General features: G+C 38.6%; 1 protein-coding gene across 1 annotated transcript in view; it reads left to right on the top strand.

Annotated features, from left to right (window-relative positions):
* Positions 1-16,169, top strand: part of LOC122796743 (cytochrome P450 7B1) — a 777,380-nt gene that overhangs the window by 183 nt on the left and 761,028 nt on the right. Inside the window, exon 1 of the mRNA XM_044065451.1 lies at positions 1-13. This exon is cut by the window's left edge and continues 183 nt beyond it. Within this exon, the coding sequence (XP_043921386.1) occupies positions 1-13 (13 nt within the window). The remainder of the gene's footprint in view (positions 14-16,169) is intronic.

Below are 16,169 nucleotides of genomic sequence, written 5' to 3'. Positions count from 1 at the left end.
CCAGGAGGATACGGTAAGATTATGTGTGCCTGTAGAGCTGTGGGAACATTTCTTGTGCTATGTGCCGGGCAGTACCTAAATCAGCACAGCATGCATTACTGTATACTGCAGGGCTTCTTACTGAATGGATGGGGCTCCACACAATTTCTGAATAGTTGTCTGTAGTTACTGTTAGCCTCTGCAAAGTGTCAGAGCCCTGCACAATAGGACTCTTTGTGAATGTACTAATGCATCCGTGAATGCATCCGTGTTTGACTAATTAGATAATGGCATTTTTTTTGGATACCCGACTCATGAACTTCAGTGTTTTTGTAAATACCCAACTCATAATGAACGTTAACCGGGAGATTGTTATGCATTTTATATATCTGTGCATTTAAAAAATTTTTTTTTCAGATTTTAATAGTTTTTATTTTTTTTCCTGAAATCTCCTGAATTTGTATCACCAACGTCTTGGCATTTTGTGATTAATCTGTGAATTCCTAACTAGTGCTGTTTGAATGATTTGTACAGCTTGAGTTCAAAGGGCTTACTTTTACAGCTGAAATAAACCATTTTGTGTGACCTATGTGCTGCTATGCAATGGGACTGCAAAGTTTTGAAAAATGATGGGATTAGATGTTTCTGAAAGCCACCAGATGTTGCAGGTGATACAGAACACACCTGTGACATTGTTTTAGAACCAATTAACCTATTCTGAAGGCATACATGTGATATTTGACTTTCCTACTATGCCAGTTTTCTTGCTTTCTTGCATAATGAATAACCTGAAGTCATATAAATGGCTAATGAGTCCACCACTCGCAGGAATAGTCTTATATATGCGTACTATGGATTTGTGAAATCTGCTGTTTCACTTGAAATACCACTACTGCCTGGGCATTCATACTCTGTTGAGGAGAAACGCTCACTCTGTCTTAGGTAAATACTGAAAACAAAATCTTTAATTTTATTGCGGTGTGTCACCTTAGAAAAGAGAAAAGTGACCTTATTTTAAGGATGTCAGTAGCAGCATAAAATAAGGTTTGTAATAACCTCGAAACATGTGGGTCATTTTGTACCATACATTCAAAGATTAAAATTTGAATATTAGAATTAAACAGTTTGTTACAATATTGTGTTGTACATTAGGAATTTTGAAGTGCATATTGAAGAGCAGAGTATTTCAGGGTGCTCAGAACATAAACTTGCAAAACTGAATGTTGTTTGTGTATGTTGCTGTATATGGTCTTACAGCTAGTTAAGTTTGTGCTAAAATAAAAGTTACTTTCTAAATACACCAAGAACTTGAGATGCCACTAAAGTTAAGGCTAATAAACAATCACAAAGTGCTACTTGTATCTATGCATACTTCTGACATAACAAAGCAGCTTTGGAGGACAGCTACCAATACTGAACCATAGAAGTAATACCACAAACATATTATTAAATCAGAATTTGCAGTGTGTACAAACGTGTAATGTAGCTGCAAGCCAACACCACTAGGAAGCACCAGACGTGAAAAAAGCAATATTCTGGGTATCACAGTCAAGGATCACATGTTGTAACAATAAAAACACATATTATTCTAATTTGCTATAATCCATTGTTTGGTCTTTTTTTTTTCCTCCAGTGTCTGATATTGGCCAATGAAAAACTATTTTATATGAGCTTTGAAAGAAAGGCTAGACATTTTGGTTATGTTGTGTTTCAATGCTCACACCTAAGCATTACTTACTTGATTTTGTGGTATAATGAATGTACTTTATCACGTTTTAGTACCATTTTTAGAGTCTGGGATTAATGTTGTGCAAGTATTTCTCCATACATTTGTTTTTCCATAGCTAAAGGTTTTCCCATAGGAGTGTGGGAGATTCAGAAATGGACAGTCATGCCACCAGCTTTTTTTTTTTTGAAAATATTGATTTTAAGGGCTTGATTAATAGGCCTGTTCTGTTACACCAAGCACAAGGTAAGAAGGAGGTGTTCTTTTGGAAATTTCTAAATTTTCTAAATTTAATCACAAACGGCAACAATGGGAAATAATGAAACATTACTGTTTGGTCATAGTGTCATACATTTGACAGTTTCTGTCCATGCGAAAGCTGCTTTAGATATTAATGTGCCCTTTATTTCTACCACAAATTAAAATCTCATGTTTTTGATTTGGTATTCATGTCAGGTCTGAGAAGGAACTGGCTGGGTGATGAAACCCTTCAAAACTTCCTTCAGGAGTTTGTGATCTCCTCTTTCATAGAAAGGGCTATGCAGCTGAGGTGGTTTACAAACTCCATTGCAAGGATTAAAGGCTAATGGTTTTCTGGATGTTCTGAAAGTATCCATGATCTGTGAGGATGCATCTTATAGTGTGCAGTAGTGTTTGGCTAAAATAGGGCAACTAGGGATAATCAGACAGAGTTACCCATGATCTTGAGTGCCCACTCTCTTTTATAGGGGGGTTACTTTTCTTTATGGATATCTGCAAGAATTGTATTAAGGAACTTGCAAGAGTTGTTGTATTAAGGAACTACTCAGCTCAGTTTTTTTTTTTTTTGCTATGGATAAGCTGAGATGTGCAGATTGTTTTTGGTGAGATTAACCATTAGGGAATGGCATTCCAAAGGTGGTTGCTTGAATAAGGAAGAATTTTTAATTTGACTTGACTTTTAAATCAGGACTTTGATGAAGGTATAGCACTCAGATGTTCCTGCAGAGAGAGCAAACAAAACTTTGTACTGTGCTCTGATTATGAGACCTTATGGCAGTGTCTGCTGTTGTTTTCCATACCATTTTTGTTTTCATATTATTTGCATTCAGTCTGTGATCTCCTGGGAGCAGGCCTGAACTAATCTCCCCTTTTCTGTACAGGTCAGAATTGATGCGTAACCCATGGTGACTTCTCTTGTTGTCTCCAATGGGACCTTATGGTATGCCTTTACTTCTCACACCCATGACTAGACATGTAGGGTGATACATGGTTGTCTGTGAGCACATGCAACCTGTAGCTGGGAGTAGCTTGGACAATGAGAGTTGAATTTTCATTTTTATGCTTGGATACCTTTGCTGTATCAGTTGTCTGTATCTATCCTTAATAAATCATTCTCAAACTTTTAGTATTTTCCGGGATGATCTTCTCCTCTGTTGAGCTGTGAAAAAAACAATCTTGGTTTTCATTATTTAATAACCAGGCTTTTTTGCTGTTTTAAATTCTTTTTATTTTTTTTTCTTCTGCAAAATATTACTCGGGTAATCTCCCAACTTGATATTTATGATTTGTTAGCTCTTGACTGGACTGTTGCATTGTTTACCTAAGACTGTCCTGGTTTTTGTGGGAGATGGCTTTTATTTTGTTCTTTAGTTTAGAGCACAGTACTGTATTTTTCTTTATGGCATTCATAGTCAGGAATGTGTGTCCTCTTTGCTGTGTAGTCTTGTCCTAATTTCCCTTCAAGCGATACATATACTTCAGAGTGATGTTCTGGTCTAAAATTTGATATGATCATGGCTCAGGATATTCCAGCCTAGTGTTCTTGCACTAGTGGTTCCTTGAATTCATACAGGGACTTTGTGCTGAATATGCATCTTCAGTCCAGTGGATTTTTCTATTGAGGCAGGACTGAGATATTGAGAGCAACCTAGCATTAACTTTTGTTTAGTAATTTGTCTGTTTTATAGGTTTGTAAGTTTTAAATATAACATTTTCAGTTTACTGAATTTCTACAGACTTATTTGATTGAATGTTAATGTTGCAATCATGCCCTGTCATTGTTATACTTCTTAAAATCATCAGATAGTTTCTTAGTAGTAAACAGATGTGATTTGGAAGTGGGAGATTGTTTGATAATATAGGTAGACACTGTCACAAAATGATCCCTTTTTCCTTTTGTTAATATCTAGTTTAATGAACTGTTAGTGCGGTATTAGCCTGTTTCCCTGTCTGTTTGACAATTCATTTCAGAAAAGAACCAAGTCCAACTGTCCGGACACAGTAACTCCTAAGGAGACTGATAAGAGCTCCAGCTGCCATAATTTGCCATTGCATTTTAAGTTTTGTAGCCTCGTTATGTTGCCTGTGAGCAACTTCTTATGCCCTTTGTGTGGCTGGACACTATGTTTCTTCAGTTAAGTACAGAAAAGCTGAATTATACTCTTACCTGACAGAATTTCTTTTGGTTTCATACAGTGTCAGTCATTTTTCTGGCTCATCCTAATTTTCCTTGATCGTTTGCCCGATCCAGGTCAACTTCCTAAACACTAAATAGACATTTTGTCAAAGCTAAGACTGCGGTCTATAAGAATGCATAGAGTAACATTATCTATTAGTAACGTTTGTAACCAAAATTCAGTCTTTTTCCTAATTTATACTATGTTGCCATTGTCTTATTTTGAATATGAAACCTGTTATGTGAGCATCATATGTGTCAATCCACGCTCCTACTACCACCAGGGGGTGATGTAGCAGCCCGTTACGGTGATATCCTTGTTGGAATTAATTGTAATGCTGGTAAATTTTCATCCTGGTTTATTTAAATTCTTGCCTGAATCTTATCTTTTGTGAGGATAAGAGAGTATGCGATCATTCCTGCACTGTCAGTAGCAGTGATGTAGACTGTGTACTGTAATCTGCAAAATGTTAATGATTTCCATAAACCATTCCCTATGAAGATACAGATTATGCAGTTTTGTTATTTAGACTTGTAGGACTTTTAGCGTTTGAGAGTAACCCCCCACGTCCAACTCATTTTATTCAGTTATCCCAGATCTAAAAGAACTAAGGTTCTGTCTGAAAAGACTCAAAATAGAGGCCAGATATCCCATTCATTATATGAATTACCCTGTAGAAAATATGTTGCCCATTAACTTCATTGCTGTCCAATAACTTACCATCTCCTTCCATTGAGGCACTGAATTCCCTTTCCCTCACCCTACTTTCTGACACACATTATATACCAAGATTTAATGTTAGAAATGTGGACATGTTTGAGATGATGGAAGTAGTTGCTCATGGTGAGAGGTTTCTTTATCAGCTAGTACATTTTAAAAGTGCTGTCATGTTTAAATATACTTAATTTAAGGTGGAACAGTTAAAATTATTGCCCCCCCCCCCCTTATGAGCAGTAACCAGCTCACCCATTGATTCTGGAATATTTATTTATTTATTGACATTTGATTACCAGGAAAGTCTGACTGTGTTGAAGCTCATTTTCAGTGGTGGCCCGGGGAGAAAAGCTCCAAATTATTAATTTTTCAGTCTACAAAAATAAAACAAAAACATCTGCAGTTTAAATAATTGTAACAAATTAGGCATAATATATAACATTGGTTAAGAATCGATGCAAAGTATCTGACCGTTATTTAATACTTAGAGAAATTTTAGACAGTTTGTAGAGAAATTAAAGGTAAATTAGTTTAATACAAAGAGGAATTGCAATATGACGTTAGGAAGAGTTTAATCCATTTGTCACATTTCAGACTTTTGCCCCAAGTAAAACAGGTCCATTTCCATGTCATGGAAGTGCTGGTTCCAAGAACATAATCAATGCTTTTAGGGTGCCTTGTGACACTTGAGGGTTTTGTGTTGCCACTAGACAATTGAACTGTATTTTTTTTTAAGTCCAAGGTACATTTGTCATAAATATTATTCTGTGCTGTATTTTTCAGCAGTAACTTTACATTTGAGAGAACTTGTGGACAAGCTGTGCATTAGTGCAGTTTTGTTTTATTTATTGGTTTACTGACATCTGACTGGATAATTTTATCTATTCTCAATGGAGGCCCAGAGAGACAAGCTCCACAAATAAAAGAACATAAATTACATATACATGTGTGAAAACTGATATCGTATTACAATGTCCTGTAATACATAGATTAATACACATATGATGTACAGAATAATACACATGTACCATCATTAAAGCAAGATAAATAGAATATTATGTAGCACTAAAATGTGTTGGCACATTATAAGTGCAAGAGCCTATTATTCAATCATGATGCAAATGTCCGAGTGGAATATTCAAATGGTGGATAAAGAGGGGGAGAGGAAGGGAGGGAAGAGTGAGAAATAAGTATTTGTTAGGGTAACAAGTGGAGCAGATATGGGAAATGGGATGATACCACAATATAAACAGAAAATGACTGACTTCAATAATTGACTTCGTTTCCGGTGTCATTCTAGGGGGATCCAGTTCTGTCAGCCTGGGATAACATGGTGGATAGACCACGCTGCTTTGGCAGAGATGATTTTCACCTGGCACCTCTAGGCTTTCGGTTGCTGGCTAAGGCACTTGTCTCCCCCATAATGCCTTTTTTAGGTAAGGTCGCAACAACAAAATTTCTAACATGAAAATATCAAACACAAAAACCTAGGGTCATGCTGCTAAACGCTAGGAGTTTAAATCAGAAAGTGCACTCTCTGGAAGCACTCCTCTCCCTGGAAGATGTTGATGTCTGTGCAGTCACAGAAACCCGTCTTAAAGCCACAGAAAGTAACCTGGCCTTGCAAGGCTACAATGCCTTCCAGACTTTCAGACCACAAATTGAAGGTGTGAGAATCAAAGGAGGTGGAGTATCTTCATTAAAGATAATTACACCTCTAGACTGATTAGACAAGAAAACTCTATGGAGCTACTCCAAGCCCAAATTACCATGGGTAAGACCTCCCTTCAGGTCATTATCAGTTACAGGTCCCCTTCCATAAACCAAGATACCCACACAGCTTATTTAGGCCTACTTGGGACAACTAAGGTACAACCTAACACCCTAGTCATGGGTGACTTCAACTATCCTTCCATTAATTAGGAAAGTTATATGAGGTCAAACTCACTGACACAAAATTTCCTGGACTTTAACTCAAATGCCCTGGAACAAATAGTGCAACACCCCACAAGGGGTTCCAATATTCTAGACCTAGTTTTCACCAATATGAGTGGCTGATTCAGTGCTTCAAGTGTACGGCCTGCACTGGTTAAATCCGACCATAAATTAGTCATTTTTGAAGGAGCAATAGCACCAGAACTCCCCAAAGGAGAAGTCAGGTTAAAAACTTCACCAAAGCTAACTGTACCCTGCTAAGGGAAGGCATAATTGATTTCCAAGCTCCAGTTTCCACAGATAGCATTGATGGCTATATTAAGGTATACACTGATGCCTTGTATAACCATCTACACAAATACAAAGACACAGCCTTGCCAGATAGGATTAAAGCAAGATCCTCCAGAAAAAAATAAACCATCCTGGTGGACATGTAGTGTTAATAAACTATACAATAAGCGAAAGAAGCTGCTGTCTAAAAATACAAAAGTGAGATCCCAGAACTGAAAGAGCACCCTCCTCAGCCTAAACAAGCAAATAAAACCATCATAAAGTCTTCAAAGAGCAACTATGAGAAAAATTTAGCTACCATAGCCAAGGATAACCATAAGGCTTTTTTCAGCTACGTCCACAACCTAAAAGGTAGGACTTAGTTGTGTGCTGAACTAATTGTGGATGGCATCACACACTTACCCTGTGAAAATTGCAAACCTGCTAGCAGACAGGTTTGTTGAAAATTTCACTCCCCATTCTCCACAAGCATTCCACAAACCATGTCTTTATCAGCTTCTCCTCCTTGCATCTCCAAAGAGCAAGCCATCAATGCTCTCTCAAAGGTTAAAAACATAGCCTCCATGGGACCAGATTGCATTCCAGGCTGCATTCTTCATGTTCTAAAACAAGAGCTAGCTACTCCATTAGGCACTCTATTCAGTCACAGCCTGAGTACTGGCTTTGTTCCCACTGAATGGAAAATGGTGACTGTTATCCCCCTCCACAAGGGTGGCTCGGCAGAAGACCTAGATCCATAAGTTTAATCAGCCTCATCTGTAAGGCAATGGAGCGAATCATCATAGACCTCATAAACAAGAATATACATGACCTCCACACCTTGGATCCATTCCCATTTGGTTTTGTCAAGGGCAGGTCATGCCTGATAAACCTGGTGGACTTCTTTGAGAACATGACCATAAGTCATAGACGAGGGCAAAGGCATGGACACAGCCTGTCCTGACTTGGCCAAAGCCTTTGACACTATCCCACATTCGGGCATCATTGATGAGCTAACTCAGTTGAATATCAACCCCTATGTTGTCAGGTGGGTTGCAAACTGGCTCACAGATCGACAACACTCAGTCAAAGTGGGAGACTTTACCTCTAGTAGCAGACCTGTCACCAGTGGGGTCCTACAAGGGTCAGTGCTGGGCACCCTCTTGTTTGGCATATACTTCTCAGAAGTCCTGGCCAAAAAGGAGGGGCTGTCACTAACCATGTTTGTGGATGGATGCAAATTGGGTGCTATCATTGAATCCCCTAGTGATGTCACTGTACTTTAAAAGGGACTAGTGATTGGTGCCAAAGTCATGGTCTTAAACTAAATACTAAAAAAATGCATCATAATTTCCTTCAGTAAAAACAATGTCCTGCTAATTATAAAATAAACAATAATACTCTAAGTACCAATTCAGTAGTGAGAGACCTGGGAACACAAGTTGACTATGACCTCAACTTTGACCACCATGTGTCTACTGTGGTGAGGAAGGCATTCTACGTCACTTACCTTCTTAGCAAAGGCATTGCCTCAAGGGCAAAAGAGGTTATAACTCCCCTGTACTCGTCCCTCATTAGGCCTATTATTGAATATAATGCTCCCTTTTGGTATGTACTGTCGCAGACACCTACAGCAACTTGAGGGACCTCAGAGATTTCTAACTAAAAAAATTCAGGGTCTCCAGCACATGTCTTATACAGACAAACTGAAGTCACTGTACTCAGTAGTGTATAGACTACTTAGAGGTGACTTATGCCTAGTTTACAGGGATATCTCTGACCCAAATCTAATGGAAATGCTGCACATCCATAAGTCAAATGGGACTACAGTCACCCATTCTAGGGACCTCAGTCTAGCTTGTGACATAAACAGGACCTGCTGGAGAGAAAGATACATCTCTCAGACATTGCCAATCTTCTGGAATAGGCTTCTAATCCTTGTCAAGCAGAGCACCTTCATGACCCTGTTTAAGCATAGCTAGAAAAACCTCTGGCATAGACGATATCTCTCATGTAGTATTATATTGGGATTTAATAGCCAGGCTTGTAAAAACCCTCGGGTCAATAGCCTAGTAACATCCTACAAACCTATAAACAATAAAAGCAAAATTCAGAGTAAGGGAAATAAGAGTAAGAGAAATAAAAACCAGTAAAAGGAGAGAGAGAGGGAATATGTGGGTATTAGAGGAACAGGAGCTGACATTATTAGCTAGGGCAGCAGCATAGTTAGAGACATAGAGTGCTTTTGCATAAAAAGTTATGGAATTCTTCTGTCCAGGTAGAATGAGATGCATGAAGATAACTATGCACTAGATGGGATCCATGTCTGTAGTCATTTGCCTCCAGAACATTCAGTTATGGGCACCTCTTAGAGTTATATGGGTGTCTGTCTCAGTATCACACAGTTGCTGCAGTGAGATACCCATACTCATATTAATAAAGCTAAGCATTTGAAAAGCCTACTTTATATGACCACTAATACCACTCATTTTAAGATTTTTGATGGACTGAACTGTTGATGCAGAGATTTTGGTTTAACCAAAACTAGCCCCTGAGGCCTGTATAGTCAGGCATAAATGAACACAGTAGATTCCTAGCTGGATGAAAAACTGTTTCATACATTGGGTTGGAGAAAGCGGACTTCAGTAGCTACAATGGGAAGCAAAATGTCTATTTATAAACTAATAAAATAAACCCTGATAATATGTGTGTATATGTATATATAATCGTTTTTGTAATATGTTTATAGTGTACTGAAAACTATTTCATCCACTAAATCCCAGTCAAGTCTAATAAATGGCTGGGTTATTCTCTCTGCTGCTTTTTACGTTACTTTGTAATTTACTGCAGTGCTCAGTGATTTTGTGCTTTATTAATGATAGCAGATGCTCAGTTACCTTTATGATGCCATTCTGAAGACTTCAATTGATCTCCCATTTAGATTAAATGATCACAAGAGCTATGCGGTTTGGTTGAAACTATCCTCCTATAAGCTTAGGAAGAAAAAAGTTAGATTCCACCACTAACTTTAGGCAATTTTAACTTTAGGCAATTTGCTTAAAATAACAGACAAATATATTTCTACAGTCTGCATTTCCCTGTCTCTGTCTCTCAAACAAGCTCATCATACCTCTCACCTGTCCAGATTTTCACAACATGTCCAGATTTTTGCCTCATAGTTTTGGTCTGTTCCTCATAAAGTTTGTGTTTTTCTGGAAAATCATCAAGGCCTGACCACTAAATAATAGCATACATTTGAGTTTCAGACTTCCTATCCTTCAGAAAATGCATGCTAACACAAATCCTATTATTATAGTAACCTAAGTTTACAATCTGGTGGTCCCCTGCCATAAACAAACTCTACAACAAAAGGAGGAAACTGATGTGGAATAAGTTAAAGCCCCAAGACTGGAAAAACTCCTCCAAAGCTACCTATGAAAACAGAATTGCAGCAGATAATAAAGACAACCACAAGGTCTTCTATAGTTATGTAAAGAATCTCCATGGCAATACCCAGATTTGCTCTGAGCTACTGCACAATGGTCCCTCCTAAACTGAGCCAACAGATATTGCCAGTATACTAGCTGACAGATTCAGTGTCAACTTTACCCCCCCCCCCACCCCCACAAGGACCAATCACAATACCACTATATTGCCAGACACCCAGTATTACTGTTTCACAGGTTAAAACAGCACTGTCCAAGGTCAAGAATACAGCTTCTATGGGACTTGACAATATCCCTGGCTGTGTTCTACATGAACTACAGAGTGAACTGGCACCTCACCTGTGTGCCCTGTTCAATTACAGCTTCACCTCAGGCTCTGTCCCTACTGAATGGCGCACTGCTACAGTCATCCTTCTCTACAAAAGAGGAGCGATTACAGACCCTGGGAACTATCACTCTATTAGTCTGATGAGTCTGATATGCAAAGCTATGGAACGCATATCATGGACCTAATAAACAAGAATATAGGGAATCTCCAAACTCTGGATCCCACACAGTTTGGTTTTGTGAAGGGTAGATCATGCCTGCTCAACTTGGTCGACTTCTCTGAGTCAGTCACCAGAGCTGTGGATGAAGGCAAGATGGTTCATACAGTCTACCTTGATCTGGCCAAGACCTTTGATGCCATTCCCCACTCAGGAATCATAGAAAAACTCACTAAGCTAGGCATCAACTCCTATATCACTAGGTGGGTTACAAACTGGTTCACAGATAGAACCCACAGTGTAAAAGTAGCTGACCCCAAGTCAGACTGCCGACCAGTCATGAGTGGAATCCCACAGGGTTCAGTCCCGGGTCCTCTCCTGTTTGGTATCTACTTCTCTGAAATCCAGGCCAACATGAAGGGACTCTGGCTGACAAAGTCTGCAGACAATTGCAAGTTGAGAGCTATTATTAACTCCCCAAGTGATGCTGACATTCTACAGAAAGGCCTTACTGAGACCAACGGCTGGAGTCAGAACCATGGCTTTAAGCTCAAAGCCAAAAAATGTGTCGTCACCCCCCTTGGGAAAAACCCAGTTCCCATGAATTACCACATCAATGGTGGTCCACTGAATACAGAAGGCGTTATAAGAGATCTGGGAACACAGGTTGATAGCAACCTCTCTTTTGACCACCACATTGCCACTGTGGTCAGAATGTCCTTTGTGGCACATTTCATTACTAAGGGTTTTGCATCCAGGAAGAAAGAGGTCATTGTCTCCCTCTACTCTTCCCTCATTAGGTCAGTCTTCGGGTACAATGGCCCTTTTGGTATGTACCTCACTAGACACCTGCAACAACTGGGGAGGCTGCAAAAGTACCTCACAAAGAGGATCCTAGGCCTTAAAAACTTGTCCTATATGGACAGACTCAAAAAACTCCAACTATTCTCTGTCTCATATCGCCTACTTTGAGGCAATCTCTGCTTGACTTACAAAGCCATGTCTGACCCAGGTCTGTTAGAAATGCTACATCTAAAGAAATCCCAATCCCTCCACACCACACATTCCAAAGACCTCAACTTCATTACCACAATTAACCGAACATGCTGGAGGGACAGGTTCATAACCCAGAGATTGCCCATGCTATGGAACAGACTTCCCATAAATGTCAAGCAGAGCACCTCACTGGCCCTCTTCAAGAGAAATCTTGATGAGTGAATGGGAAATAGAAAATTCTCCTTGGGATCACTGCAGTGGCTCTACTCGACAGAGGCACTGGGAACTAAGGTTGGGTGGCACGATGTCAGGGTAATCCTATGGGCTAGGCTTGTAAAGGCTCCAGTGACATTAGTCTAGTGCACACCTATGAACCTATGAGCCTGTAAAAAATGTGATTGCAGACAGTATTTGCAATAGAAGAAATGTTTGCTGTCCAGCACTAAACATGAACATAGATAAAACATTGAGATGAGGAATTTTGTTAGGATGAGAGGTTAATCTCACTTTATTTTTTATGTCTTTAAATGTATATTAAATATATATATATATATATATATATATATATATATATATATATGTGTGTGTGTGTGTGTGTATAGCTATGTATGTTTGTGCGTGTATGTATTTATATATATATATATATATATATATATATATATATATACGTGTATATATATATATATATATATATATATATATATGTGTGTATGTATTTTTATTTTCGTCATAATTCTACTTGTTCATTTTGCAGTATGGTGCTGAAACTGGGTGTTTTGTATGAATTTTCTTATTTCTGATTTATTTTGTTTGTTACACTAAAGTGGGAACTGAAGGTGCTCTCTATGATTTCTTTCATTCATTCTTTAGTTGCCTGTTGAGGGTTGTGGGAGAACTGGAGTCTGTCCCAGTACTGGCTGGGTGCAAAGCAGGGAAACTTAAGACTGTATAGTTTGTCAACCCATTACAGGCATGTGCATGCACATACATACATACACACACTTATTTACCATATTTCTATGAGAAGTGTGAAGGATCTATGACTTGTCTGTGGGATGTAAGAGGAAAGATGACCGCATGATGAAAATCCACAAGGTAGAAATGCATACTCTGCACAGAAAGTATCTGCATCAGGAGCAGAACTAGAGACCCAAGCTTTGTAAAGCAATAATGTTAATTAGTGTACCACTGTTTTGCTTCAAATAATTAGCCCTCAAAGCCTGCAAAGGTATGCTGCATCAGCATTCAGGCTTAATCCACCAGGTCAACTGTGTTGTACCTAAGAAATACTAGTCCTTGGTGCCTTATTGTCGCAGAAAAGTAGGTCACAGTGTGACAATATAACATAGCGTGCAATTTTATCTTTTATCAAAAATTCAGTAAGGTGTTAGGTGTTGGCTGAATATATCTATCTGTATATATATATATATATATATATATATATATATATATATATATATATATATATATATATATATATATAGTTTACTACGGTAAGGTCAACCCACTTCAGTCAAAGTCCGGAGGCCAAATGGCGACAATGTCAAACCCGACATTGTCGAAGTACAACTTTCGCCCCTATCTCGACCCATGTTAAAGCCCATTTCTAGGTCAAAGACGAGTTGTATTTCAACAATGTCTGTATTCGACATTGTCATTTTCGCGAACGTGGGTTGATGATCCCATCATTCGATTAGGTCCAGTTCAACCATAACATAATAAACCTATACACACACACATACACATATATATATATATATATATATATATATATATATATATATATATATATATATATATATATATATATATATATATATATATATAGATAGATAGATATGTATATATTTTTATTTTTTTTTAGTGGAATAACCACTTCTAGAGTTGTCTCTAATTGCTGAGAGCTGAAGCTCAAGGCTTCTGTATATTATTGAAGCGTTAAGCCGCGGTGGTACAGCGGTAGCGTTGTTGTCTCACAGCAAGATGTTCTCCTGATTGATTCTCGGCTTGAGTGCTTTCTGTGTGGAGTCTGCATGTCCTCCCCACGGTTGAGTGGCCTCCGAAAGACATGCGTAAATGGGCATGTCTTCGCTGAAGATTGGGTGTAGGGCTGGCAACTCAGCACCATAAAAATCTACTGTCAATCATTAGCAGACTGAAGTTCCACTGTGGTGACCCCTAACTGCGAAGAGCCGAAAAGACAAACAATCTGTGTCTTGCCCTGTGTTATTTTTCTCTGAATGTTTAAACACAGCTGTTAGAATTTTAATTGCAGCTTCACTTTAGCTACATGGCTAAATAACTTTACAGTGTTTTCATCTCTTCTCTGTTATGGTAATAATTAAATTCAGTAGATGGTAGTGTTTGTAAAGGAAGTTCAGTCATACATCTGTTAGTTGTTTCCTTTGCATGATAAGCACTTCGGATATTTGATCATTTTCATTGCTTTCTTTAGACATACTTCATAAACATTTCACCCAACAGATATACTTTTACTTTACATACTTTGCTCTAGGTAGAAGAGTCGCTAAGCAAATTTTTAGCATTGTGCAATATGTATGGATTTTTGTGTATTCTTTTTATTGAAGCATTATTTAGTTTACATAGTCTTCTTCTTCTTTCGGCTGTTGCTGTTAGTGGTCGCCACAGTGGATCAACTGTTTCCATTTCTTCCTGTCCTCTGCATCTTGCTCTGTCACACCAACCACCTGCATTTCCTCTCTTACCACATCCATAAACCTTATCTTAGGCCTTCCTCTTTTCCAGTTACCTAGCAGCTTCATCCTTAGCATCTTTTTCCCAATATACTCTGCATCCCTCCTCAGCACATGTCCAAACCAATGTAATCTTGCCTCTCTGACTTTGTCTCCAAACCTTCCAACCTGGGCTGACCCTCTAATATACTTATTCCTAATCCTGTCCATCCTTGTCACACCCAGTGCAAATCTTAACATCTTCAACTCTGCCACGTCAAGCTCTGACTCCTGTCTTTTTGTCAATGCTACTGTCTCTAACCCATATAACATAGCTGGTCTCACTACCCTCTTGTAGACCTTCCCTTTCAGTCTTACTGGTACTCGTCTGTTACAAATCACTCCTGAGACTCTTCTCCACCCATTCCATCCTGCCTGTACTCTCTTCTTCACCTCTCTTCCACACTCACTATTACTCTGAACTGTTGATCCCAAGTATTTAAACTCATTCACCTTTGCCACCTCTACTCCCTGCATCCTCACCATTCCTCTATCCTCCCTCTCATTCATGCACATATATTCTGTCTTAGTCCTGCTGACCATCATTCCTCTTCTCTCTAGAGCATATCTCCACCTCTCCAGGGTCTCCTCCACCTTAACTAGTACAGACTGGAAAACTTATGGCTTTGTGCTCTTTATGTCAAGCATGTACATGAGGCATAGTTTTTTTTATGTATCACTTAAAATGTTTTTCTAAAACATTTACTTCTTTGTCAGGAATTTCTGTGATAGAAGCTTGAACAATAAGACTGGAATTAGTGTGGCTAGCATGTCAATGAGCTGTGGATGGTACAAATTTAAGTAATTCACAGCCACCATCTTGAAAAAAAAACTGTTGGGCCAAATGCTCATAAATGACTGAACATGTCATTTTATAAACCAGAGGTGGATACATTGATTAAAGAAAAGATTCTTTAAGAAATCTCCTTAATAAACAGTGCTTGAAGATTTTTTAGACATGTATATGTGACCTGATTCTAGTCAAGCTATTTCCTCAGGTATGTGTAATCGTGCTTTGTGTGTGTGTGTGTGTGTGTGTGTGTGTGTGTGTGTGTGTGTGTGTGTGTGTGTGTGTGAGAGAGAGAGAGAGTGAGGGACTGTGTGCACTCACATGCTAACAAGTCTGTAGAATGCATAGATAAAGAGAAATGGCAGATGCAGTCTACTTTCACTTTATTCAGGTGGTGGAGGATTTTCCATCAGTCTTTAGCATTTGAAAGTGTTTTTTTTTTCCATTGTCTTGTAATTATTTTCATTACTTCTGCATTGATCACTGGAGTTTATCTCTCCACACAAATGCACATACTTTTCTGCCCCACAGCAGTAATGTGTTAATTAGAACAGCTAGATTTAACTCATTTGGCAGTAGTTGGACCCCAGATTCTGTCAACATTAATCTTTATTACCATAAAGCTCCAGGGCACAAT

This window comes from Protopterus annectens, chromosome 3.part0, assembly GCF_019279795.1.
Source record: "Protopterus annectens isolate FY-2018-M chromosome 3.part0, PAN1.0, whole genome shotgun sequence".
NCBI lineage: Eukaryota > Metazoa > Chordata > Ceratodontiformes > Protopteridae > Protopterus > Protopterus annectens.
The sequence above is the reverse complement of the archived record's forward strand: the minus strand, read 5'-3'. Positions and strand labels throughout refer to the sequence as shown.